Below are 24360 nucleotides of genomic sequence, written 5' to 3' on the forward strand. Positions count from 1 at the left end.
CATACTTCTCCATGGATGGATGGGGCAACCAATAAAGCTTTTGTCCTATAATGGCCCACTTAATTTTGATAGCCCTCCTGGATGAGTGGGGAGAGCCACTCTTCCCATCTGAGTTCACAAGTTCAGAGCAGGCATTTTTACAATTATAAAACAAATTTATATATTTTACCTTGTAGCATGGAATACAGACATTACAAGTAAGATTAATGCATGCAGCAACTAACAAGCATTTTATAGAGTCTAAACACATTGTTACAAATCTTAACATCTTGAACAATATTAAAATATACTTGAGCTGGTCTAGTTTCCAGCTATGAAATTGTCAGTGTTCAGCTGAAGTCTACAGACTTGGCAAGTGCTGGCACCTGGTTTACCAGTATCACAGATACTCCATGCATTTCCACGCTATCCCCCGCCACCTGTCTTCCCCATCCCTCTTCAGGGACCCCTCTTAGAAAGATCTCTTGAAACAAGACATCCAGTCTTCCTTACTCCTGCAGGTAATTGAGTCAGTTCCCCCAGAGTTCATCAGAAGATGCTCTATTCCAACTATTTCTTAGTTCCCAAAAGGGGCAGAATCCTTGACTTAAGAAACCTGAACACCTGTATCCTTTCCCAACACTTCAGGATTGTGATGCTAGCCACTGTAATCCTATCCCTATATCCAGAAGACTGGTTTGTTGTCCTTGACCTCCAGGAAGCCTACTTTCATGTAGTTACCCACCTATCCCAAAAACATTTCCTACGCTTCAAATTAGGCTCAGAACACTACCAATATGGTCATTCCCTTCAGCTGTCCACAGCCCCAAGGGTCTTTACACAGTTTCTCTCAGCAGTGGAAGCCCATCTGCATCAGTGGAGCATAGCAGTATTCCCTTACTTGGATGTTTGGCTCCTCAGGGGTTGATCATTTCTAGAGATCCAGTTTGCAATCTCCAGGGCTCTAGCCCTGTTTCACTCTCTGGACCTTCACATCAATAGAAGTCCACACTGACCCCAATTTAAAGAATTGACTTGATTTGAACCACTAGACTCCCTAACCGTCACAGCCTATCTTCTCAAAGAGAGATTCTCCCCTTTGTCCATTCTAATCTCAATAATACAACACAACTCACAAACAACTGCAAGAACTTGCTATAACTCATTGGCCACATGTCAGCCTCTATGTCCATCGTGCCTCATGCGAGACTGCACCTCAGGTGCCTTCAGACATGGTTAAGGTCAGGGTACACCCCACACAGACAGTCTTTCCAAGCGCATCACAGTTCTGGACTCAAGTGGTGGAAGGACCCACTGAAGGTCTGCATGGGAACCCTATTCTCACATCCCTCACTCTCAAAGATCCTCACAACAGATACTTCTGAGATGGGAAGCTCACTTCCAAGGGGCCACAGTCCAGGGCAAGTGGTCTGCATAAGAGGTTATGCTCCACATTAACATTCTGGAGCTGACAGCAGTTAGTTACACTCGCCAATACTTCTTTCACCCCATATAGGGTCATTCCATCAGTGTAATGCTGGACAAAAGAGCAGCACTATATTATCAACTGATGGGGCAGAGCAAGATCCTAGTCCTTTTGCTTAGATTCATTAAGGCTGTAGAACCAGTACATTTCCCATCAGATAGAGATCTCTGCTGTCTATCTTCTAGACCTCCAGAATACAGTTGCAGACTCCCTGAGCAGACATTTCCTTCAGGACCACAAATGGGAGTTCAACGATTCCGTCTTCCACAGCATGTGACAGATTCAGGGCTTCCCAGAAGCAGACTTCTTTGCCGCCCCAAACAACACAAAAAGCCACCTTTTCTGCTCCAAGGGAGAATACAGCTGCGACTCATTGGGAGATGCCCTCATAACGCTGTGGCCCCATCCCCTGGTGTATGCTTACCTGCCTCTACCTCTAATCTTCAAGCCCTTACTCAAACCATGTCAGGAAAGAGTAAGGTTCTCCTCAGCACAGCACCAAGACAAGTGTGGTACTCGAACCTCCTTCATCTCTGTGACAACACCTCTCTGTCTTCCAATCAAGAAGGATCTCCTGACGCAGAACTCAGGGACCCTGATCCATCCCAACCCCTCCTCCTTGAACCCGAGAGCATGGTTCCTGGATGGTTCTTGAGCTTGGAGCTAACCTGTTCAGATGAGATCCAGTCAGTTCTCCTATCAAGCAGGAAATCTAGTACTCTCAAAACTTTTTCAGAAGTGGAAATGCTTACACTTCTGGTGTTCCCCTTGGTTCTTCCCGAGCCTCAGAGGTTCTGCTTTCCAAAATCCTGGACTACCTGTTGGATTTAAAGATGCACAGTCTATCATTGAGCTTAATTGAGGTACATTTGGCTGCTGTAACAGCCATCCACTCATCTGTTGAAGGCTTCTCAGTCTTTGCCCACCCTACTACGGCTAGATCCCTCAAGGGCATATGCAATTTGTTTCCCCCCTACGGAACCCAGCTCCCCAGTAGGACTTCAGATTGGTTCTCAGTGCACTGAGGAAACCTCCATTTTGAACCAATGGTGGCCTGTTCCCTCTCCATATCTCCAAGACTTCATTCCTCATAGCCATCACTTCAGGCAGTGAATGGGAGAGCTCAGTGCTCTTATGGCTGACCCACTATTTACCACCTTTTATAAAGATAAGGTAACACTACATCCCCCTCCTCGCTTCCTCCTGAAGGTCTCTTCGGAATACCACATTAAGCAAGAGATACACCTGCCTGTGTTCTACCCAAAAACCTCATACCTCCAGAGGAACAGACCAGCTAACGTAGACTAAATGTCAGAAGGACCCTCGCCTTCTACCTTGACAGGATTAAGATCATCCTAAGCTATGTATATCATTTGCAGAGGGGATGAAGGGTCAACCTGTTTCCACTCCGACTGTCAAAGTGGGTTTTGGGTTGCATCTTAACCTGCTAAGAATCTGCTAGGATGCAGCTAGTTCCTTCATAGAGTGACAGCATGTTCCACTGGAGCTCAGTCCACATCTGTACTCTGCTGAAGGATGTTCCTATAACAGGAATTTGTAGTACAGCAATTTGGCCTTCCATTCATACCTTAGCCAAGTATTACACTGTTTTACCTGCTTCCAGGGATTATACTGCCTTTGGTGACACAGTCCTCTGAAACATTTTGGACTTGCCTCTTCAGCACTAACTTCCTGGCTGAGTTATTGCTTGGGAGTCTCCTAAAGTGGAACATATATACTTAAAGGAGGGAGACGTTACTTACTTTACAGTAATTGGAATCCTTAGAGATATTTTGTTCCTATGGGTGCTCCACCTCCTGTCCTCCTTTCTCTCAGCTCTGGAGGCTCTGCTTCGCAGTCAAGAAGGAACTGAATGACAGTAGGTTCATGCCTCCTTGTATGCCCTTGTTTGGAAGCCACAGGCACTGCTATGAGCAGGCGTGAGCCCGCAGACACCACTTTGCATTCTCTGGTCAAGAGGCACTGGCACATGGTGGAGCACCCACAGGGACAAAGTATCTTGAAGAAATCAAGTTACCGTACTCTCCTTATTTAAAGAAACCTCATTTTTCTTTAAGAATAGTCAGTAAGTCCTTTATTCCAACTGCCTTAGTCTGATAAATCTGATTGAAGCACTTGTTGTTTATATGAAAATTCCTCATCAGGAATCATTTTCTCCCTACTGAATAAAATATACATCACTACTGTCCTTGTAAATACAGTGTGATGCACTCCTGTGCTATAATAATATTCTGTTCTAGTTTAAAGTGCAGTTCTGTTCTGAAAGTGACAACGTAAAACTGATACCTTCTTATTAAACAGGTCTACTCCCTGAATATGTGTATTCAGTCATATCTGCTTACTTCAATGACAAGAATGTTTTAATTGCATACTGTTAACATTGTCTGTACCATGCTGAAAGAAAGAAAAAGAACCATCTGTGGCAGATGCATTCAAATACTACAGTGATGAGGTCCATATAAAAATTTAGATAAAAATGTGAGCTAGACAGCTTACTACAAGGAAGATGAAGACGGGAGAAGGGGGGAATAAGACCGTGTGTGATAAGATTGTGTGAAGTTAAAGATCATTTTACACTTTTTATTTTCATATATGTATGTTTATAATCATAATTCCTGTTAGTACTGCTGAGCCAATGCAGGTGTGGGAGAGGAGATAGAATCTCTCTTTTGTATCAGTTGAACTGTTTAAGGCCTGATCCACACTTAAAACTCAGGTTGAAAAATTTATGCCCCTGAGAGATGTCATTAAGCCTACCTATGTTCCAGTATAGACACCACTAATTCAATGAAAGAATTCTTCTGTCACCCTATCTGCTACCAAGAGGGGGGGATTAACTACACTGACAGAAAAAACCCTTGTGTTGCTGTAGCAAGTGTCTGCACTACAGCAGTGCAGTGACATAGCTGTGCTGCAGTGGCATCTGTGGTGTAGACAAAGCCCTAAGATCTAAATCAGTTACACTTGTGGAATCCAGTTGGGGGTTAATAGGTGTCACTCTATTTTAATGCTAGGAAGTGTAGAAGGTGAAAATAAACTCCAGATGACACATCACATTTTCTAGAGTATTGCAGTCAAATGAACAGCACTGTTTTCATTCTACTCATAACTAAGGCATCTTTTTCTTCAAAAAAGAGAATTCCCTAGATTTAGTTATAATTACAATCTTCACTAAGCTCACTTAATTATGCTAGTCTTACCTCCAAAATATATAAAAAGGCTACTTTTGTGCTGTATCTTCTGTAAAGGTGGCAAGTTGAGTGCTGTATAACACGTATTAACATGTTTCTAAGAATTCTTAAATCTGTGGGATTAAATTCCTCATACATACAACATATTGGTTTTATTTTGCAGTAGTGATGTTTTTTTTCCCCTCCCTACAGAACTATGTCAGAGTGGTGGAAGTTTGGTGGGATGAGTACAAAGATTACTTCTATGCCAGTCGTCCAGAGACAAAAGCACTACCATATGGGGATATATCTGAGCTGAAAAAGTTCCGTGAAGATCACAACTGCAAAAGTTTTAAATGGTTTATGGAAGAAATAGCCTATGATATAACCTCACACTATCCCTTACCATCTAAAAATGTGGACTGGGGAGAGGTATGTACAGTAAATGCATCTAAAATCAGCACATGCAATAGGTTTTTAAAGTTGGGAGTCCACAATGAAGCCACTGTAACTTCTTGTACCTGAAAAATATTTTAATATTTAAACAGAAAACAAAGAATTATTTTGGTTACTGTTGTTTTTAAATGTGGAAAATAAGGGAATATATATATTATTTTTTTTACATGTATGGCATGCACCACAATTTATGTTTAATATTATCTTGCCTGCCTGTGGGAGTTAAATCCAAGGAGGCTGTTAAGTGGCATGCAAACAAAACAAAACAATGGCAAAGATAAGGCTCCTTAAGTGAACAATGGGTGGAGCTATTAATTGGGGGAATGCTTCTGCCCTGCTCCAACCTGGTTGGCATGTTTTACTCTTCTCAAGGCTAAAAGGCTAAGATCATAGAGGATCCTAAACCTTCAAGATGCTGTCCTATAGAAGAAGGGGGGATGAATGGGCTGTCAGCAGCCATAGTGAGTCTCTGGCAGACAGACATGCAGCAGGCAGGCTGGCTCTCCAGAGATGGTAATAAACTGAACCTACCCAAGCTATGAATAGAGAGAGTAATCTTAGGCAGACTAATAAGTGTATGCAACATTTAGTTGTTCTAACCCATTTTCTTAGATGCTGTGTTCCTTTTGGCAAATCACACTACACCTCTACCCCGATATAACGCTGTCCTCAGGAGCCAAAAAATCTTACCGCGTTATAGGCGAAACCGCGTTATATCAAACTTGCTTTGATCCGCCGGAGTGCACAGCCCTGCCCCCCTGGAGCGTTGCTTTACCGCATTATATCCGAATTCGTGTTATATCAGGTCGCGTTATATCGTGGTAGAGGTGTACTTTGTTTTGAATAAGCTACTTTTTGAGTCACTTTAACTAGCTGCTGGTCACAGGTCTCCAGCGATAATGTGCTTACGAATGCTAAACCCACTTGAGTCTGTCAGGTTGATCCATTTGGTAAATAGGGAGGCTGCAGCCCAGAGATCCAGTCTAAAAAGTGGCAGAACCATGTGGTTCCACCAAGAGGGGAGGAAGGTAGCAAAGCCTGTCTCATGGGGTGAATGTGAGAGGGAGTTAGTGTTCTAAGGCACAACTTACCCAGTAACCATGACACTAAATAGCAGGTCTGGATAACACTTGACAGACAGGTATGAAAATACTGTATTTATAGAGTAACGACAGGAGATCAAATGCAACAGTAAGTAACCAAGTCATGATGTTTTAACATGTGTTTTTTATTAGCTCTACATTTTTGTTGAGAATTCTTTTGTCTGTGTGTACTCTTCTTCATTGATGTTTATAATCCCGAGTCCTTCTTTCAGAGTAAGAATGTATTTTGAGAAGAAACTTGGAATCACGATATGGTGTTCAGTGCTCTTCACTATTTTTGAAGTGGGGGCCACTTTGGCAAAAAAAAAACTTCAATGTGAGAGCCACGTGGGGTGGGGCCGAGGGGTTTGGAGTGTGAGATGGTCCAGGGTAGGGTGCGGGGGTGAGGGCTCTGGCTGGGGTTGAGGGCTCTAGGGTGGAGCTGGGGATGAGGGTTTTGGGGTGCGGGAGGCGGCTCAGGGCTGGGGCAGAGGGTTGGGATGCGGGGGTGAGGGGTTCAGGGTGCAGGAGGGGGCTCGGGCAGAGGTTTGGGATGCTGGGGTGAGGGGTGCAGGAAGGGGCTCAGGGCTGGGGGCAGAGGGGTGGGATGCGGGGCGGGGGTGAGGGCTCTGGCTGGGGGTGCAGGCTCTGGGGTGGGACCAGGGATGAGTTTTGGGTGCAGGCAGACTGCCCCGGGGCTGGGGCCAGAGGATTCCCTGCAGACAAGCAGTACAGGAGTAATGGGGGAAGGGGCCCTCTCTCCCCCCTGCCAGCAGCAGGGAGCTCCGGGGCCAAGGCCCACAGCAGCCCTGCAAGTCCCAACTTGCTCCCCTCCCTGGTTCCCATCCACCCCCTACCTCTCTCCTCTCCAGGTCCCTGCTGCATGGCCCTTTAGAGCTGCTGCGGGGCTACTGATAACCTGCTGTGCGACTGCGCAGCTTAGAGGGAACTTAGGGAGCCACACTTAGGGTCGATGGGAACTGCCACTGGCTCGCGGGCCTTGCAATGAAGAACACTGGTGTACGTAGAAAAGACATATCTGGAGACAATTATTCAGAATAATCAAGATATTTGCATTTGAATGTGACTTCGAAGACTGTGGGACATCACAGATTCAGCATTCTCATTTAATTGCAAGAAAAACTATTTGGCAGGGTTTAAATTCAGCGCATGATTTACAGGAATTGAATGCTCTTTCATAGACAATCCTAGCTGGGTTTTTTACATACTCCTTTGTAGGATTCCCTGCTCAGCCAGGGAAATGCCTTGGCTTATGAAGATTGTTTTAGTCCCCCAGAAGCTCTCCCTGGTCTCCCCTATGAGTATACTGAACCCACTTCTGCAGAACCTGGAGGCAGAGATAGTGTTCTAACTGGCAGAATAAGAAGCCCTGTGTTCTATCCTACTTCTTAGTCAATTTGGCTAATCCATTAGATGTGCAAGGAAGTAGTTTAAAGAACTTCCTCTTCTAAAGATATGACAGATCTACGTATGTGACCTCAAGAGAGCAGTGGTGGAGTACAGAGTTGTCCAGTGCACAACAGGCATGTTGGGAATCTGTCAGGGTCTATTATGAAGCCTTTGGAACTGGTTGTACAAAGTGCATGTGAAGATGGACAAACAGTCCTGCATCTGGGAGCCCAGGGAAACAAGACTATCTCCATCAAGGCAAATTTCTTGCCCAAGAGTTAATACAAAGCAGTAAGTTAGTTGATCAGCTTTAGAACTGTTCCAAAGTCCACCTAAGGTGGGGAAAATGTGCCAACATCTAGCTCCTGACTGAGCTGTGAGAATCACTATGGTAGTGTCTGGAAAATAGAAGGCAGGAAGCATCCCTGAAAAAAGGAATTGAAGCCAGCAGCCCCTGGGACTTGGATGAAGTGACAGGGAAGCTTGAAGTAGTGTGGCATCAATCAGAGTGCTATGTCCTCAGGCTTCTCTGAAATGTTTTTGATCTCTCTTAATCGATGGCCAGCAGTCATTACACAATGTTTACAGGATTTTAATGCTCCTTTGTTGCACTTTTAATTATTGCCTCAATTGTATTTCTGGATGGCCAAAACGTTTTTTGACTCTACTACTTGGATACAAAGTTCTTTCCAGTCCTATTTTTCTCATATTTAAAGGACTCCTTCACTAAGTGGTTGGCTGCTTTTTATTGTAGCTTCTTGGGCTAGTGTTCATGTCAACCCTCCACTAATTTCCAGCTGTTAAAAAACCCTAACTTGCAGGTAGGTTCTCCCTCCTTGTTTGCTTCTTAGTAGAGTCAGTAGAATAGAATGCTGGTGAACAACCATGTTACTGATGTAGTTAGTCATTGGCTGCGTGTGTGTTCTCTCTGCGTGCTGCATTGGCTCTGGCCAGATAGCCTGTACAGCAGGCTCCGATCGAACTGCTCAATAAGACCACAAGACTTGGTCTAGTAGCGAAGACACCTGGCCAGGTTTATTGTTGATGAAGCACGGTCTTAGCTCCCCGGACCAATGTCTAGTTACACTAGCACATGTATGCCTGTAACAATGGACTAGCTCAGTGAATGGCGGGATTCTCCATTCCCCCCTAGGCTAGTCAAAGACACTCCCTCTGAGACTCCTCTTTATACACCGATACAAACAAGTTACATATTGCCCCTGTGACATGTTTAGTTACCACCCTTTTACCTTGTACATGTTGGGCTTATCGATCAAAACATCTCTATTCATCACCCTGTCATCCTGACCTTATCTTTAAGAGGGGGTCAGTGTGTCCTTGTATCATCTTTGGGGAGTGTGTTTGTGTCATACTTGGTATCAGGGTGTTCTGGTACCACCCTTCTGGAAGATGTTTACTTGTGTGTCCTGTGCCTAGTACTTCTCAGGAATGTTTATATTTTTGCAATACCAGCCCTATTCTTGCCAGGGTCTGTGAACCTGCAGGCAGGCATGTTTTATAACAGGACCTGACTTCTGCTCACAGCCTGACTTTTGCTAACTTTGCTTTATATTAGCAAGGCTTGACCACTGCTTTAGTTCAGGCCTTTTATACAAGGGCTCGTGACTCAGGCGCTCTCTTTCTACTACAACTAGGTTAATATTTAACTGGAAATTTCATTAATCACTGCTGTTCATGACTTGCAAAGATTGGTGATAAACTGTATCTGTTGGGAAGACAGCTCTGATAAATACCCATAGATTCATAGAATTTAAGGCCAGAAGAGACCTTTAGATCACTGTAGGCTACTGGCCAGTCCCCTCAGCCCAGGAAGGAGTGACACCATATCCAGAATCTGGTTCAGACCCTCTTCTCAGGGCTTCAGTTTTATTTCTTCCACATAAAATTAGTGCAGCACATTGAGTGTCCCTTCCCCCCTAACCTGGGGTGTTCTGTAGGGGCTTATCTATTCACTACAGGTTTCCATTCTACAGGCCACTTGCCTGACAGCCATACCCTGCTTCCTCCTACAGGAGTCAAACTACTTACTGGTAGCTCTAGCTCTCCTTCCTGTTACTGCCTTCAGGCTCTTGGCAGCTCTGTTCCAGCTGAGTCACTTTCTGGCTTTTTATAACCACCTGATCCTTTGCTGATACGGTTTCAGCTCAGCTACCTCCCAGCTCTCATATGTGAAACTAGGCCCAACTCCTATAAAAGGGATTTTTGGCCATTCATCCTGTGACAATTAACTAGTTGAACGATATGTATATGACAGGCTCTTACAGTTCACCCAGTTACCCCTGCATTTAGCTCAATAACTTGTTTGACTAAAGCATACTTTCCAGACAGGCATCCAGTCTTGATTTGAAGATATCAAAAGAGACATTTTTTTCCAGTGGTTAATCACCTTCACTGTTTTTGTTTGTTTGTCTTTCCCCTTATTTCCCATTTGTATATGTCTGACTTTAGCTGCCAATCAGTAATCATTTAGTACCCAGTATTTTTCCCCCCATGATGGTACTTATATACTGTATCAAATAAGTTCTCAGTTTTCTTTTTGATTGAGCTCTTTAAGTCTCTCCATGTGTAAGGCTTTTTCTCCATACCTCAAATCATTTTTGTGGTTCTTTTCACAATCCTTTTTAAAATGTGGACACCCGAATTCTACAATGTTGAAGCTTTATCATAGTAATTTTCTGACATTCAGGTCAAGCTCCATTTCATTTTAAGTCTGAACAAAACAATCACCTATCTCATCCCTCACATCCTCTCCTAGGTGGGAAGCCCGATCAACCCTAATTACAAGCCCCTGCTGCACACCATTCAGGAATAACTAAAGAATTGAACATCCTTTCATGGGGGATTAACTGCATAAGAAACCAGGCCTACATCTGAAAGATCCCCTGTTCTGTATGAATATGGTAAATTTGAAATCAAACTTCCATACAGTATATTCACTAGCATACTTATGTCTGTTATCTCACAATAGCTCTCAAATTAGTATGGACAGTTGGATTCATAAAACTTTCTCCTGAGAATTTAACATCCTTATCTCATTTGATTCAAATTTCTTGCAGTCTTGCTTCAAATATCTGTGTATATTATTCGTTTGGAGGACGACGAGTAGGATATTCCTTAACTTCTTTGCACTAGAGATCATATTTTCCCAAAGTCTAAACTAAAGTGGAAAAAGCCCTTTTCTCCTTCTCCCCCCCCAGATCAGAGGCTTTGAAACTGCTTACTGCATAGATAGCATGGGGCACACCAATGGCGGCTTTGTAGAACTTGGACCATGCCACAGAATGGGAGGTAATCAGGTAAGTAACCTTGAGGCGAGACGTTTGAAAGAGACAGTTGATGCAATGAATAATCATAAAGCTGTTTCTCTGATAAAGTCCCTAAAACTACTGTGGTTACCAAAAAGTAGATTAAATGCGGGGGGAAAGTTGTGGACTGTGCCAGCTTTTATGGGTGGGAATTTGGGATTTGTTTCCACTCAGGAAATATTCCCCTTACCCACTGTGGTGCCTTAGTTACTACTTCTCAGAATTGTGATATAGGTGTGCAATGCACTGATGCACTAAATGGCTTTCCACTACCAGAAACAAGGAATCAAATACAAATTAATTCATAAGTTAAGCTGAGTTAAATTGGAAAAATCTTAGTTCCTAACAGATAATTGTAATAAGACTATTGCACAATTTGGCCCAAGTCTTCACAATTTTGCCATCTCACCACCACAAGGACAAACCTACTTCAGGCAGTCAGGTAGCTTTATCTTCTTGAATTTGATACTTACAATTTTGAAAAAGTCTGTAAACTGAAAAATGGCTCAAAGCAAAATGGTAAAAAGATTAACAAAAAATTATCTTCTCTCTCTCTCTCGATATATAGATATACGACTTAATCTTATGCAGTCATACAGGATGATGTCCCTGTTTAAAAAATCATGTTCAGTTGGCTCTTAATGTAAAAATGTCACTGTTGTAACTGTAGTTTAAAATATAATGCAGTACCCATTTTCACTATACAGTACTCTAGAAAGCCTATGAAAAAATCATTCTTTTTCAGTCCTAAAATCTTACCTTAATTAAATGCCAATCTAAGAAGTAGCAGAAATTATCTGTTTGTATTTCAATTTGGTAGTTTTCCCTCTGGCCCAGTGCTCTGTAGTTCTTAAATTTATTATTGTCTTCATTTGAAAATACTGGTGAGGACAAAAGTTCACTGGCTTCCAGCTCTTTGAAAGACTGTGATTATATAGCCATCAAACCGCAGGTTGATTTATCCAGCTCTTCTCAGGAGCCTCTCCGATAAAATCTTTTGCATTTATCCTCTTTGTTCTACTAATTTAGTAGTCGTATATATTTAGTTTTCTGAGCTCAGAAAGAAGGTACTTCATATGGTAAGTCTCTGATAGTGAGAAGCTAATATATTGCATCACTTAAAATAAATCAGCCCTATTCAAGCAAAGGTGGGTGTGATGATAATTTCAAAAGAATATTCCAGATGATGTAGATTAATTATTATAGAATTGCTTCTAAAATTTCAGTTACCGTATAAAGTTCACCCTTTGTGTTTACAGTAACAAAAAGGTGCCTCAATATTTTTCTTTTAGCTTTTTCGAATAAATGAAGCTAATCAACTCATGCAGTATGACCAGTGTTTGACTAAAGGACCTGATGGATCAAAAGTTATGATTACGCACTGTAATCTAAATGAATACAAGGAATGGCAATACTTCAAGGTATGTGACAGTATATGGTGCAAGGATAGGCGATTTGTTAAGACTTTTTTTACACCCCATTTTGTTAAGACTTTTTTTTATTGTGCATACATCTGGAAGTAAAGCTGTAGGACCAGATTCACTGAACTTGGTGTGGCAAAATGTAAATTTCACTTTTCTGTACCAGGCTCTCCTCTTGCTTTATGGGAGGAATTCACTCTGAGGGAAGATGGGTTTTGTTGGCACTACCCGCCCTCTCCCAGGATTTCCGCTGCAGAAAAGCAGCTTTAAATTCCACCAGGACAGCTGCTGCCAAGGAAGAGGGAGAAAAATTGTTCTCCTTAACCTCTGAGGCTAGGACAAGAAGCAATGGGCTTAAATTGCAGCAAGGGTGGTTTCAGTTAGACATTAGGAAAAACTTTCTGTCAGTGTGGTTAAATACTGGAATAAATTGCCTAGGGAGGTTGTGGAATCTCCATCATTGGAGATTTTAAGAGCAGGTTAGACAAACACCTCTCAGGGATGATCTAGATAATACTTAGTCCTGCCATGAGTACAGGGGACTGGATTAAATGACCTCTCAAGGTCCCTTCCAGTCCTATGATTCTATGGGTGTGTGCTGAATCAGCACATTCCCGCTGCCCCCTTTTTGGCACTGTGGTGGCCCGCACACCCCTAATGAAGGTTGCAACAGCTTTTGCTCACAGCAATCTTCCTGCTAATGCCCTTCCCACCAAGAGAGTCCTCCACAATGTCTGTATTGCCAGAATCTGGCAAAGATGCAAGGGTGAATTTAGCAGCTCGAATAATGTAATTTGATTACCTTGCATATCTATACTGAAATAGTGCTCCATTTAAATTACATTTTTCAGCAGTACTGAGAGAGGAGACGGGAAGTACAGCAATGCTAGTTCTATTTCTGCTAAATGTAATTATTTATATGTGTTGTCCTGTGTCTTGTTCAGAATTTAGTTTTGTTCTTTTGAGTTAGCTACCTATTCTCTGAGTAAATATTGTCTCGTGTTTTCTAAATGATGCGTGTGGCCACTGTGTGATGCTGTTGTGAAAGATCTGAATTTTTAAATGAAGTATTGATTTATAGCTTGTAATAGCTATTAAGTAAATATGTATTTTGGTATAGGTACTAACTTTGAAAACATTTTTATCCTACTCCTCTATTATATTTAATGAGTCAGCTCATACTTTTGTTCCAGTAAAAAGAGATAAAGACAGAATACACTAATAAGGAAATTTGGCCTTTAAATACGTGCACACACACACACCTCAATTGTGTATTTGAGGGCATAATGTGGTCTAAAAGGGTTGAATGCCAGATTGCTATTACCCAGTTGTTTTCTGAATCATTACCATCTAGCTTGTTGTGCATTTATTAATTCACTCATTAGTCTGTTGGTATCTGGATTCTATTTGCCTGAAGCAGCTAGATTCTTTGTTAAGCATTATGTGGTGAAAGTCCATTTGCCTTCCACTGACATGCAAGTTTTTGTAATATTTGCATACAGCTGTGAAGTCCTGAATAACAAAAAGCTGTTTGTATGGAGCTAAAAAGCTGGGAAGAGACAGACAAGATCTTTAAATCCCAGGAATTTAGATAAAAATCAATACACACTGTTTTGGTGTCTACTTTGTTCTGTAGTGTATATGTACAACTTGTTTGGTCTCCACCAATTCTAATGTGGCCCAGCATGTTACTTGCCACTTCATTATGTTTTGTTTTTACACGAGTTGAATCCCTTTCCACAGTAGCTGTGCCAATTGTGCAATTGTTTGCTTCAATGTTTCTGTTACTAGAAGTTAGGAGAGAGTGGCCCAGTAGGCACAGCACAGAGTATAGACCAAAACATTTGGTTTATTTCCAAAGAAATATGATAAAAGACTATCAAAGGTGGGTAAGCAAACAAACACTGGAAACTTGGTGCACTTGTGAGCCAGATTTTCACTGTTTAATTACTGTGCAACCCATTTTAAAAATATATTCTCACTGATGGGGGTGGACTGGGGCAGGAAGATAACAGTTATAACCAGTACAAGAAATGTGATGCCCAGTGCAGACGTGAACAGCAACATTTTTTGGGGGGGTGTTTCAGTGTCGATCAAACAGTCGCAATATTTGTGCTACTGTAGTGAATCAGTTATGTGACTATAGGGATTCAGTAGTAGTGCTCCTATAGGCCACTCAGGTATCCCAGAGAGAGAGTATAGCCAGATCTGGTCAGAATATTCCTTTTGTCTTTTGCTGACTTTTGTTGATTTGGGGGACAATGGCTATCTCATAACCACACTTCTCCCTGCTACCATTGGAAAAAGAAAATGTGGGAGAAGAGCTGAGGCAAATCATCACTTTCACCCCAAATATTTGCATTGCTCTGATGTTGGCATTATGGTTATAACCTTAGGTGAAGCATAAACAGCCGGATTAGATGGCAATCCTAAGCAGGAAAGGTCTTGTTTTCAAGCATTTGTCTTTAAAAAAAAATCTAGGATAGACAAATTTTTTTTATTAAACATAGTTTAGAATCAGTTATGCAGAAATAGCCTGTTTCCTATGAGTAATAAGTGTGGGTTTTTAAAATGGACCAAGTGCATCTATTTACCTTTTTATAATGTAACATTTCAAGATGTGAAAATATAGGCCTAATAAGTGATAACATTATTAATGTAGAAATGAGACTTTCACAGGGACACTGGGTAATTTGTTTTTAAACAGCTACACATATTAGATGGGGAAGATTTTAAATCTATTTTTGATTGTTTTGTTTTCCAGAATCTACATAGATTTACCCACATTCCTTCAGGGAAGTGCTTAGATCGCTCAGAGGTCTTACACCAAGTCTTTATCACTGAATGTGACTCCAGTAAAGCAACACAAAAATGGGAAATGAACAACATTCTTAGTGTTTAGACAAAACAAACAAAAACCTGGCCTACTGAAACATTAATTTGTACAGGACTGAAAATAACCTGAAAACTGCTGCAACTATTAACTTTGTACAGCTGCAAGCTTGAAATCTCCCGACTTGGATGAAGGACATAGATGAACTGTGATATTACAATAACATTATCATCTGCAGTTAATGTTTACAAAACTGCTTTTACCTTAAACTTTGTAGATGTTTACATCTTTTTGTTTTAAGATGTTGGGGGTTTATGTGCTCTTAGCTATGTTTTATAGGAACAAAGTTAAAGGCACTGTGGTCTTCTTTGGGATTTCACTCAGGGGTCTGAAGGCAGTTTTTTTACACACACTTGAAAAGGTTGGAGTAACCAGACTTTCATATAATGTGGTGATTATCAACCTGTTGTATCTTTTTATTTTATTTTACATCCTACCAAGCACTGCCACGGGTTATTAGCCAGAGTGGCCTTCTTTCACAGTCATGCTGCTTTTTTGGAAAGGTAGATTTCAACATTAGTGCCTCTTTCATTTCTCTATATATTTTACAAGAAAAACATTTGATGGAATGTATAGTATGGATATGTTGATGCGTCATATTGATAAGGATTAATTGTACCACCCACGTAATTACCGAAGACAAGTTTGTGTTGCCAATGTGACTTCTGTATTTACTACATATTGCTAAGGCAAATAAAGGTACAGACCACACCAGAAATGCTGTAGGGGGTCCCAAAAATATTGCAAAATGTCCCTTTTGCAGCTAGGTGCTGTAAATTCATTGGAACTTTAAGTGAGCTGAACCAGGTATGCTGAGTAGCACTTGGATGCAGCTGGTATATTAGGCTTTTTCTACACTAGCACTTTTGTTGGTCTGGTGAGTAAAAAAAATCCCACCCCTGCTGACATAAATTTCACCAACAAAAGCGCCAGTGTAGACAGCACTGTCAGTGGGAGAACGTCTCGTTGGGGATGTTTTAATTATGCCAGTGAGAGAGCGGCTACACAGGAGACCTTACAGTGGCACAACTACAGTGGTACAGTGCTGCTGTAAGATCCTTAGTGTAGACATAGTCTTAGACAGCACTAAAGCAATTAAACATTTATTTTCTTTTCAATATTAAAAAAGCCAAAAGAAACTGAACCTGAAAGCATTATGTGATACATCTGATGAAGAGAGTGCTCTGAATTACAGCTAAGAACTTACAAACACTAACGTCTTTGTTGTATCATGCTGTACAAACCTCTGATCTATTTTAAAGCTAAAGCTGCACAATGTATAAAATTAAGAATGATCCAGTACTTTGTGACATTGTTAATATAAATTGAATTCACCTGGAGGTGAACTAAAACTTTAAGTTAAAAAAAAAAAAAAATTAATTAACATACAGGGGTAGACTTTAAAGGGGCACTGTCAACTAGTTTTAGATCCAGATTCTGAGACTAGTAAGAGTTGATGACATCACGAATGCCTTGACTTAATAGGAGTTGAGCCCTTTGCACCTCACAGGATCAGACCCTGAAAGTATTTGTTTTAGTACCAAATTCTGCCCTCAAATGCAGATTAGCATTGCATGTAACATCCATTGAAGTTAGTAAGGGTTATGTGTCATATCTAAAGGCAGAATTTGACCTTTATAAAGCTATCTATCTATGCATATTTTGGCAATGATTTGGGATCTCCTCTGGCTTCTTTAAACTTCTCAGCTGTCCTTTAAAAGGTCTGAAAAATAAAATTAGAAAATAAAGGAGGGAGAATAAGAGTATAGGTACTTTTATTATTTGTGTGTATGAAAACTGACTCCATTTTTGTGTTGGGTAGATTAATTATGTTACTATGCATTAGTGAAAGAAAGGTGGCATATAAATTGTCCAGGTGTATATTTTAAATGGGTATTTTGTGCAATTCATTAAAAGATACTGTATGTGCATATGAATCTGTATCTGAAACTGCAAACTACAAAACATGAGAACATCAGAAGCTGTTGCTGTAATGACTTTTCCTATTGTAGCCTGCTTGGGGGGAAAAAATGTCCCATATCTTGCTTTGTAAACTGATGATAATATCACTATGCATTTCTACACATTTTATAAATTTGATTTATGCAGATTTTGATACACTGTATGTTTCTGTAGAAATTGTATAAATCTTCAAAAGTTTTATTAGGGATAAATTTGGGGAGCCGATGTGCATCTTAATGCTGGATTGTGTGTTTTCTAGGTGAGGAAAATAAAACAAATATTTTAACTTGTGGGTTTGCTATACTTTTATCCTCCAAAGCATTTGCAACCCCTCCCAGCTTGATATCGTCTGCAAACTTTATAAGTGTACTCTCTATGCCATTATCTAAATCATTGATGAAGATATTGAACAGAATGGCTATGATAAGCAGGGCATTCAACCTGAGCCAGGCCAAATCCCAGACTTGCACCCTAATCACTTCCATCCACTGCCTTAACCCAGTCAGCTATGCTATCACTTGAATTTCTGAACTACAATGTCAAACGATGTTCCCCAAAATTAAACAGTAGTATGTATATACTTACACCAGCTGGTGTTAGCAACATTACATTACCAAGATAGTTAGTTCTTTTTTTAATAAGCTCACCACCTTCTGTTTGTGTAGGAATATAGCTATTGGACTTTAAGGGGAGGAGGGTGCAGGATTTAGTCCTAAACTTGCCACATCACAATACTAAAGCTTCAGTATTTTTTTCCTCAGCAAAGTACAGTAACTCTTTGCTTAACGTTATAGTTATATTCCTGAAAAATGTGACTTTAAGCAAAACCATGTTAAGTGAATCCAATTGTCCCATTAAAAATTAATGTAAATGGGAGGGGTTAGGTTCCAGGGAAATTTTTTTCACCAGACAAAAGACTAATTGTGTGTGTGTGTGTGTGTGTATGTGTGTATATATATATATGTATATATATACACACACACACAGTATAAGTTTTAAACAAACCATTTAATACTGGTACACGGCGATGATTATTGTGAGGCTTGGTTGAGGAGGTGAAGTCAGAGGGTGGGATATTTCCCAGGGAATGCCTTAGTGCTGAATGATGAACTAGCAGTTGGCTGAGCCTTCAAGGGTTAACTTGTTGTTAATGTAGCCTCACACTCTACAAGGCAGCACGAATGGAGGGAGGGGAGAGCATGGCAGATAGAGACACACACTGTGTGAGAGAGAGAGATGCGCATTGCCCCTTTAAGTACCCTGACCCCACTCTAAGTACACTGTCTTGTTAAGTAGATCAGCAAGCTGAGATGGCAGCTGCTGCCAGGAAGCTCCCTCCATCCTGAGCCCTGTCATGTGTCCCCCCTGCTCTATGGAAGATGGGGTAAGCGTGGTGAAGGGGTGAGGGGGACAGCCTGACATTAGCCCCCCCTCTCCATCCCCCACACACACAGCAAGCAGGAGGCTCCGGGGAGTAGCTCTAAGGCAGAGGGCAGGGGCAGCACATGGCAGTGGCGGGGAGGGACAGCTGAACTGCTGGCAATTGGTAGCCTGCTGGGCAGCTGCTGCACAGGGAACTTAGGGGAGCAGAGAGCTGATGGGGGGCTGCCGGTCCACCCTAGTTCCAAGCCCCCACCAGTTGGCTGCTCTGACTGCAAGCAGTGGACAAAGCAGGCGGCTGCCAAATGACGTTATAAGGGAGCATTGCAGAACTTTAAACAAGCATGTTCAATAATTGATCAGAAACGTAACAACAAAACAATGTTAATTGGGACGACTTTAAGTGAGGAGTTACTGTATGTACTTGATGAGAATGCTGCTATAGTGCTCAGTTGTGGTGTTACCGACACATCTTTTCCAGTAGCTAACGGTATGCCTCCATGTAAAATGGTTACTGTTATGACAACAAATTCCCTCACTGGGCTGAGATTATTCCACATATAACATATTACCCATCATTTCCATTTTTGGACAGTAATGTCACCAAGGTTGAGGTGCTTGTACAAACTTAGCACTTTACAAGCTGTCAAATTGGGGGGGGGGGGACACAGAGTAAAAAGAATTTGCCCCAATTTAGGGGAAAAGGGTGATTTTACCCTCTCCCCTCCCCCCAAAAAAAAGTCTACCAATTTCAGACTGTAGCTACAGTAAATGTCTTTTATAAGACTAACATCCCTCCTAGATGATTTGATTCTTATAAGCAGAGTATATTTAGACTATAAGAATGATTTTTCTGTTTTGATCACTATATGCCCTTGATTCTTACAGCAATGATTCTTCTAAATGGGAGTGCACTGTAAAAGTGTCCATAGTGCAAAAGTGACCATAGTAACTGTACAGCAAATATGCTATGAAGTGACTAGGCACCTATGTTGATTAGGGCTTAAGTGGATTAGTTGCCTGGGGAATTAAAGATTTTAGACCAAGGGGTGGGCAAACTTTTTGGCCTGAGGGGCCACATCTGGGTACAAAAATTGTAGGGCGGGCGTGAATGCCTGGTGGGGGAGGGGGAACTCTATGGAGATGCACGGGATGTGGCACAGGGGTGGGGCTCTACAGGGGCAATACCGGGAACTCCTAGGGGCCCTGCCAGCAGTGACTCAAAGGGGGCCATACCAGGCACTGTCATGGGCAGAGGCACCCTAGCTGGGACTGGTGCGGCCCCTGGGTGGTTTCGAGGCTCTCAAGGGTAGGTCCATAGGAGACTGGGCAGGGATTGGGTGCTCTGCTCCATAGGGAGGCCAGGCCTGCTACATGGGGTGGAGTTCCAATCCCAGAAACAGCACAGTGAAGTCACACCTGTGCAGTGTGGCTCTACATGCCAAAAGACGGTGCTCATCAAGAGAATTGAGAATCGGGGGGACTGGGGAGCACTGGGCAGCTGGAGCAGGGCAAGTGCCTGATTCCACTCCCCAACAGGAACTCAAGGGCAAGATAAAAGCATCTGATGGGCCAGAAGCGGTCCACGGGCCATAGTTTGCCCACCCCTGCTTTAGACCGTGGGCTCTCAACCTTGACTCACATCCTCTTTCATTTATAAAAAAAAAAAAAAAAAAAAAAAAAAAAAAATTTGGCTACTACCTATCCCCCCCACCCTTTAACAAAATGAGACTTTCCAATGTAACCTTGATGGAACTGGGACCAATACAGCATCCCCTTTATTGGAATCAGTGTTTTAAATAATGTTTTCAGGGCCATATTCCTCAATTTCAGCATTGAACACTAGTGGGTAATCCCATGCAACAGGTTGCAATACCACTTACTGAGATTTGGCCCAGCCAGGCTATCTTTCAGTGGCATTGGAACCACAAGTGCCTGGTCACACTGCCACTTACTGAAATTTAGCCTATCTGCCCCACTGTCTAATAAATGGGTGCCTGCACCAAATTTCAATGGGGTTCTCAAGCTATGGCTTGGAACCCCAAAGTGGGTCATGATCCCATTTTAATGGGGTCACCAAGGGTGGTGTTTGCTCTGGGCCCCAGCAAGTCTGGAGCCCAAGCCCTACCACCCAGGACTAAGGTTACATGCCCCCTGCCTGTGGCTCAGTCTTCAGTCCCCCTCCTGGGGTCGTGTAGTAACTTTTGTTGTCAGAAGAGGGCCACAAGGCAACAAAGTTTGAGAACTGCTGACCTAGTGCATAGGGTCACCCACAAGCCCTCTTCAATACTGAACTTGAGAACTAGAACCCTGAAAACAGGTATTAAGGTATGTGCTTTAAAAGGGTTTCTGAGCCTATGCAGACAGACAGGAGGATCACGGACCTGATTATTTAGAGCAGAGTCCCATTTGTTTGAGTCAGTATATTAATAGCTCCCAGTACCATCAAAATTACTTTGTAAAGTCCCCTTTTGTTAAGGGGAAGGGATCAGATCACCAGTTAAGCACTAGTATAGTCAAACTATATATGTGAAAGCATAGTGATAGAAGAGGGTTTAAGATTTGTGTACAGGAAAAAAAAATGTAAGGCAAAGCTGTTACTATTGTACCTATTGGCAGCTACAGATCATCTTTAGACAAAGCTTTAGGACCCCACCTCAATCCTTCCTTTAAAAGGTGGCAGTATAGCTGGAGTCTGCATCACCAACACACCACCTCTCCTATGCTAGCAGAATTCAGTTAATGTAATTTAATGGTATTGGTTAAGGAGGGACTATTTCAAAGTGATTAAAAAAAATCATTAATCCTCATTAACAAGGAAGCATGTTAACTTTAAAGCTACATCTTCACCGCAAAAAGGTTTTTATCTCATCTTTAAAAAAGTCAGCCTTTGGGGATTTTACTTTGGTGAAGTTAACTTATAAATAGAAACAGAACAGGGAAGCCAGTTTCAAGCAAGCAATGATGTAATCAACTCACATGAGAAAAATCTGAATTCCAGTCGTGCCACTTACTAGCATTTCAGAAGTATCCACAAGCACGATTTAGAATCAGGGCCCCATTATTATAATGTATTTAGATTAGGCAGTCCTACCCCAAAAAGAGCTTACAAGTAAAGAAAGTTTAAAGTGTTAAATTATAAATACCTAAGTGTATCCATTTATTGCTTTATGATCATAAAGAGTATTTTAGAAGATGCTCCAAGGCAGTAACAGCAGAACACAGTAATGTACATCATTTTATTACAAAATTGTTAAAAAAGTAATACAATGCAATATTCTACAAAATATAAGATCAGCTATTTGCTACTTCCTATGTTTTACTCTGCTAAAAACATCAGACTATCAGTCACTGAATTTTAAAGAAACCATTAAATATGCAGTAACATTCCACAACATCCGTTTTTTGTTTTTAAGAACCTAACTGTAGCGGCCCTCAGCTACTACTTACATTAAAAAATATAGGTCTCCCTACAAAGAATCACATTACCTATACACAATTCTGTACAGTTTTTTTTTTTTATACTGAAGCTAACAATGAGCTGCACTTGAGTTCACATTCTTAGCAAAATATTGGACTTCGAGCACAAATCTTTACAGCAGGATATCCATTTACTCTTCATCTTCATCATCCTCCTCTTCATCTTCCTCCTCCTCTTCATCCTCCTCCTCTTCATCCTCCTCAGGTTCTGCCTTCTTCTTAGATCCTGTGGGCCTACCAGGACCTTTCTTTCCTGCATCACTCTTGCCCTTGGCACGGTATGCTGCAACATCCTGAAAAAGAGTGATGCCATTAAGTTTCAAGTAATGAATTACATCCCTGTAAATCCCAAGACTAACATTAATTTAACAATTGTTTGCATTATACTGTACAACATATGAATTAGATGCTTTAAGAGAAAGGGTCACAACCTGGCACTTATGACCCACCCCTAAGGAATCCCCAGGTCAGATTTCAGGGGCTTATAGCCTTCCTGCTTTTTCTGTCCTATTTTAAGATACAATTTTGGTATGGAGCAGACTGAGAATCACTGCAATATCTGGTCTGAATATTTTTACATTTGTGTGTTTCCCTACACAGTAAGGCCTTGTCTAACCCATCTCTATAGAAATTGAATGTTCTTCAGTTTTCTGTCACATTGTGTAGTCTATTCAGGATTGTGAGGCAGCGATGTTTTTTTCGCTTGTGTAAAGCATAGAGCATGCCACCACTATTTCATTTATAACTGCTCAAACTTTGGACCACATATACATTCTTGGATGTTTTCATTGTACCTTTTCATATTTCTCCTTTAGTTTTGCTGCCTTCTGTTCAAATGGCTGTTTATCTTTGGCTGACTGCTCAGACCACATTTCACCTAGTTTTTTTGCAGTATCCCCAATAGACAAGCCAGGATGGTCACTTTTGATCTTTGGACGATGTTCAGAACAAAAGAGAAAGAATGCAGATCTGGTCAGGGAGAAAGAAAAAAAAATAAAAGGTGTCACACTGACCAAAACTGAAAATATACTTTTCATTCCAGGATGAAGACACTTACGGTGGCCTTTTAGGAGCATTGGGATCCTTTTTCTTTCCCTTCTTCTCGCCTTTAGGAGGAATATAATTTTTCATCTCTCTGTCATAACGAGCTTTATCTCCTTTCGCCAGATCTTCAAACTTTGATTTTTCTTTTGCAGACATTGTCTGCAGACACATTGCAAAAAGAGGCGTTAGATCAGCTAAAAGGCCTGGTGACTCATTAACAGCTAACAGCAGCTGCACCCGAGGATCCTTTTCTTTCCCATAAACCCATGAAACAGGCTGACGAGGCGATGGGGGAGGGGAGTCACGATTCCCAGACACGAGACCCCGCACCGTTCTCCACTGAGCTAGCAGGGAAGCCCCGCCCGCCCCGAGGCGCGGCCTGGCCGGTGGGCGGGCCTGGGCCTTCTCTCACCTTCCATCTCTCCGAGCACTTCCGGGAAAACTCGGCGAAGTTGACCGAGGAGTCCGGGTGCTTCTTCTTGTGCTCCTCGCGGCAGGTCTGCACGAAGTACGCGTACGAGGACATCTTGCCCCGCGGCTTGTTGGGGTCGCCTTTGCCCATGGCGGGAGCGGTCACTGGGCCCTTGGGGAGGAGACGCGGAGTGAGGAAAGGGACGGTAGCGCTTGCCGGGCGGGGCTGCTGCTAAGGCTACTCCCGCCTATCCCCTAGCGGCGGCTTCCCGCCTAACCATCCCCCGGCCCCGGCCCCTCCCTCTCCCGAGGAGCCAAGCGGCCTCCGACTCCGAGTAAACTTCCACGGGGCGGGGCGGCCTCCCCGGGACCAACAGGCGCCTCCACCCCACCAGCGGCCCCGGCGAAGCCACCAACCCCCCTCCCGAAATGCCACCGCGCCCGCGCTCTCCCGATGGCACCGGGCCCCCTCCCCGCCTCGCGCCCCAATCCGCGGGCGCGGTCCTGCCCAGCCGACCTGCAGAGCCAAGAAGCCCCCACTAAAACAACCGCCCCCGCCGCGGGGCCGAACACCCACTGCGCCCGGTAGCCGCCGCGCCCCACCCCACGGCTGGTCTCGTCCCGACTCCCACTGGTACCGTCACCAGCGCGGAGCGGCGCGGACACTCCTCAGGGCAGGCTGCAGTTGTTGGGGCCTTGCCTGGTGCGGTGAGAGGCGGCGGCTGCGGGCTGTTGGGTTCTGGTGCTGGGATCTGCTCCGTCTGCCACAGCCAAATGGTTTCTCTCCGACGCACTTACAGCCTCTTGTTTTCCACAGTCCTACCCGACACAGCAACTTG

At 42.6% G+C, this 24360-nt stretch overlaps 2 protein-coding genes across 3 annotated transcripts in view; one reads left to right on the forward strand and one right to left on the reverse strand.

The window, feature by feature from the left end:
• Positions 1-16194, forward strand: part of GALNT7 (polypeptide N-acetylgalactosaminyltransferase 7) — a 116128-nt gene extending 99934 nt beyond the window's left edge. For both annotated transcript variants that reach the window (XM_024194791.3, XM_024194783.3), the window contains exons 9-12: positions 4870-5088; positions 10823-10921; positions 12223-12351; positions 15116-16194. In XM_024194791.3, the coding sequence (XP_024050559.2) occupies positions 4870-5088; positions 10823-10921; positions 12223-12351; positions 15116-15253 (585 nt within the window). In that variant the 3' untranslated portion in view covers positions 15254-16194. The remainder of the gene's footprint in view (positions 1-4869; positions 5089-10822; positions 10922-12222; positions 12352-15115) is intronic.
• Positions 16195-21811: 5617 nt separating this feature from the next.
• HMGB2 (high mobility group box 2) lies at positions 21812-24350 on the reverse strand. The gene is made up of 5 exons (XM_024194773.3): positions 24222-24350; positions 23523-23693; positions 23124-23269; positions 22861-23035; positions 21812-22359 (listed from the first exon to the last, which is right to left on the reverse strand). Exons 2-5 carry the CDS (start codon positions 23670-23672, stop codon positions 22198-22200), a joined length of 633 nt encoding a protein of 210 aa, XP_024050541.2. The 5' UTR covers positions 23673-23693; positions 24222-24350; the 3' UTR covers positions 21812-22197.
• Between the last annotated feature and the right edge of the window lie 10 nt (positions 24351-24360).

The sequence above is a fragment of the Terrapene carolina genome, unplaced genomic scaffold, assembly GCF_002925995.2.
Source record: "Terrapene carolina triunguis isolate 2854851 unplaced genomic scaffold, T_m_triunguis-2.0 Scaffold66, whole genome shotgun sequence".
Taxonomy (NCBI): domain Eukaryota; kingdom Metazoa; phylum Chordata; order Testudines; family Emydidae; genus Terrapene; species Terrapene triunguis.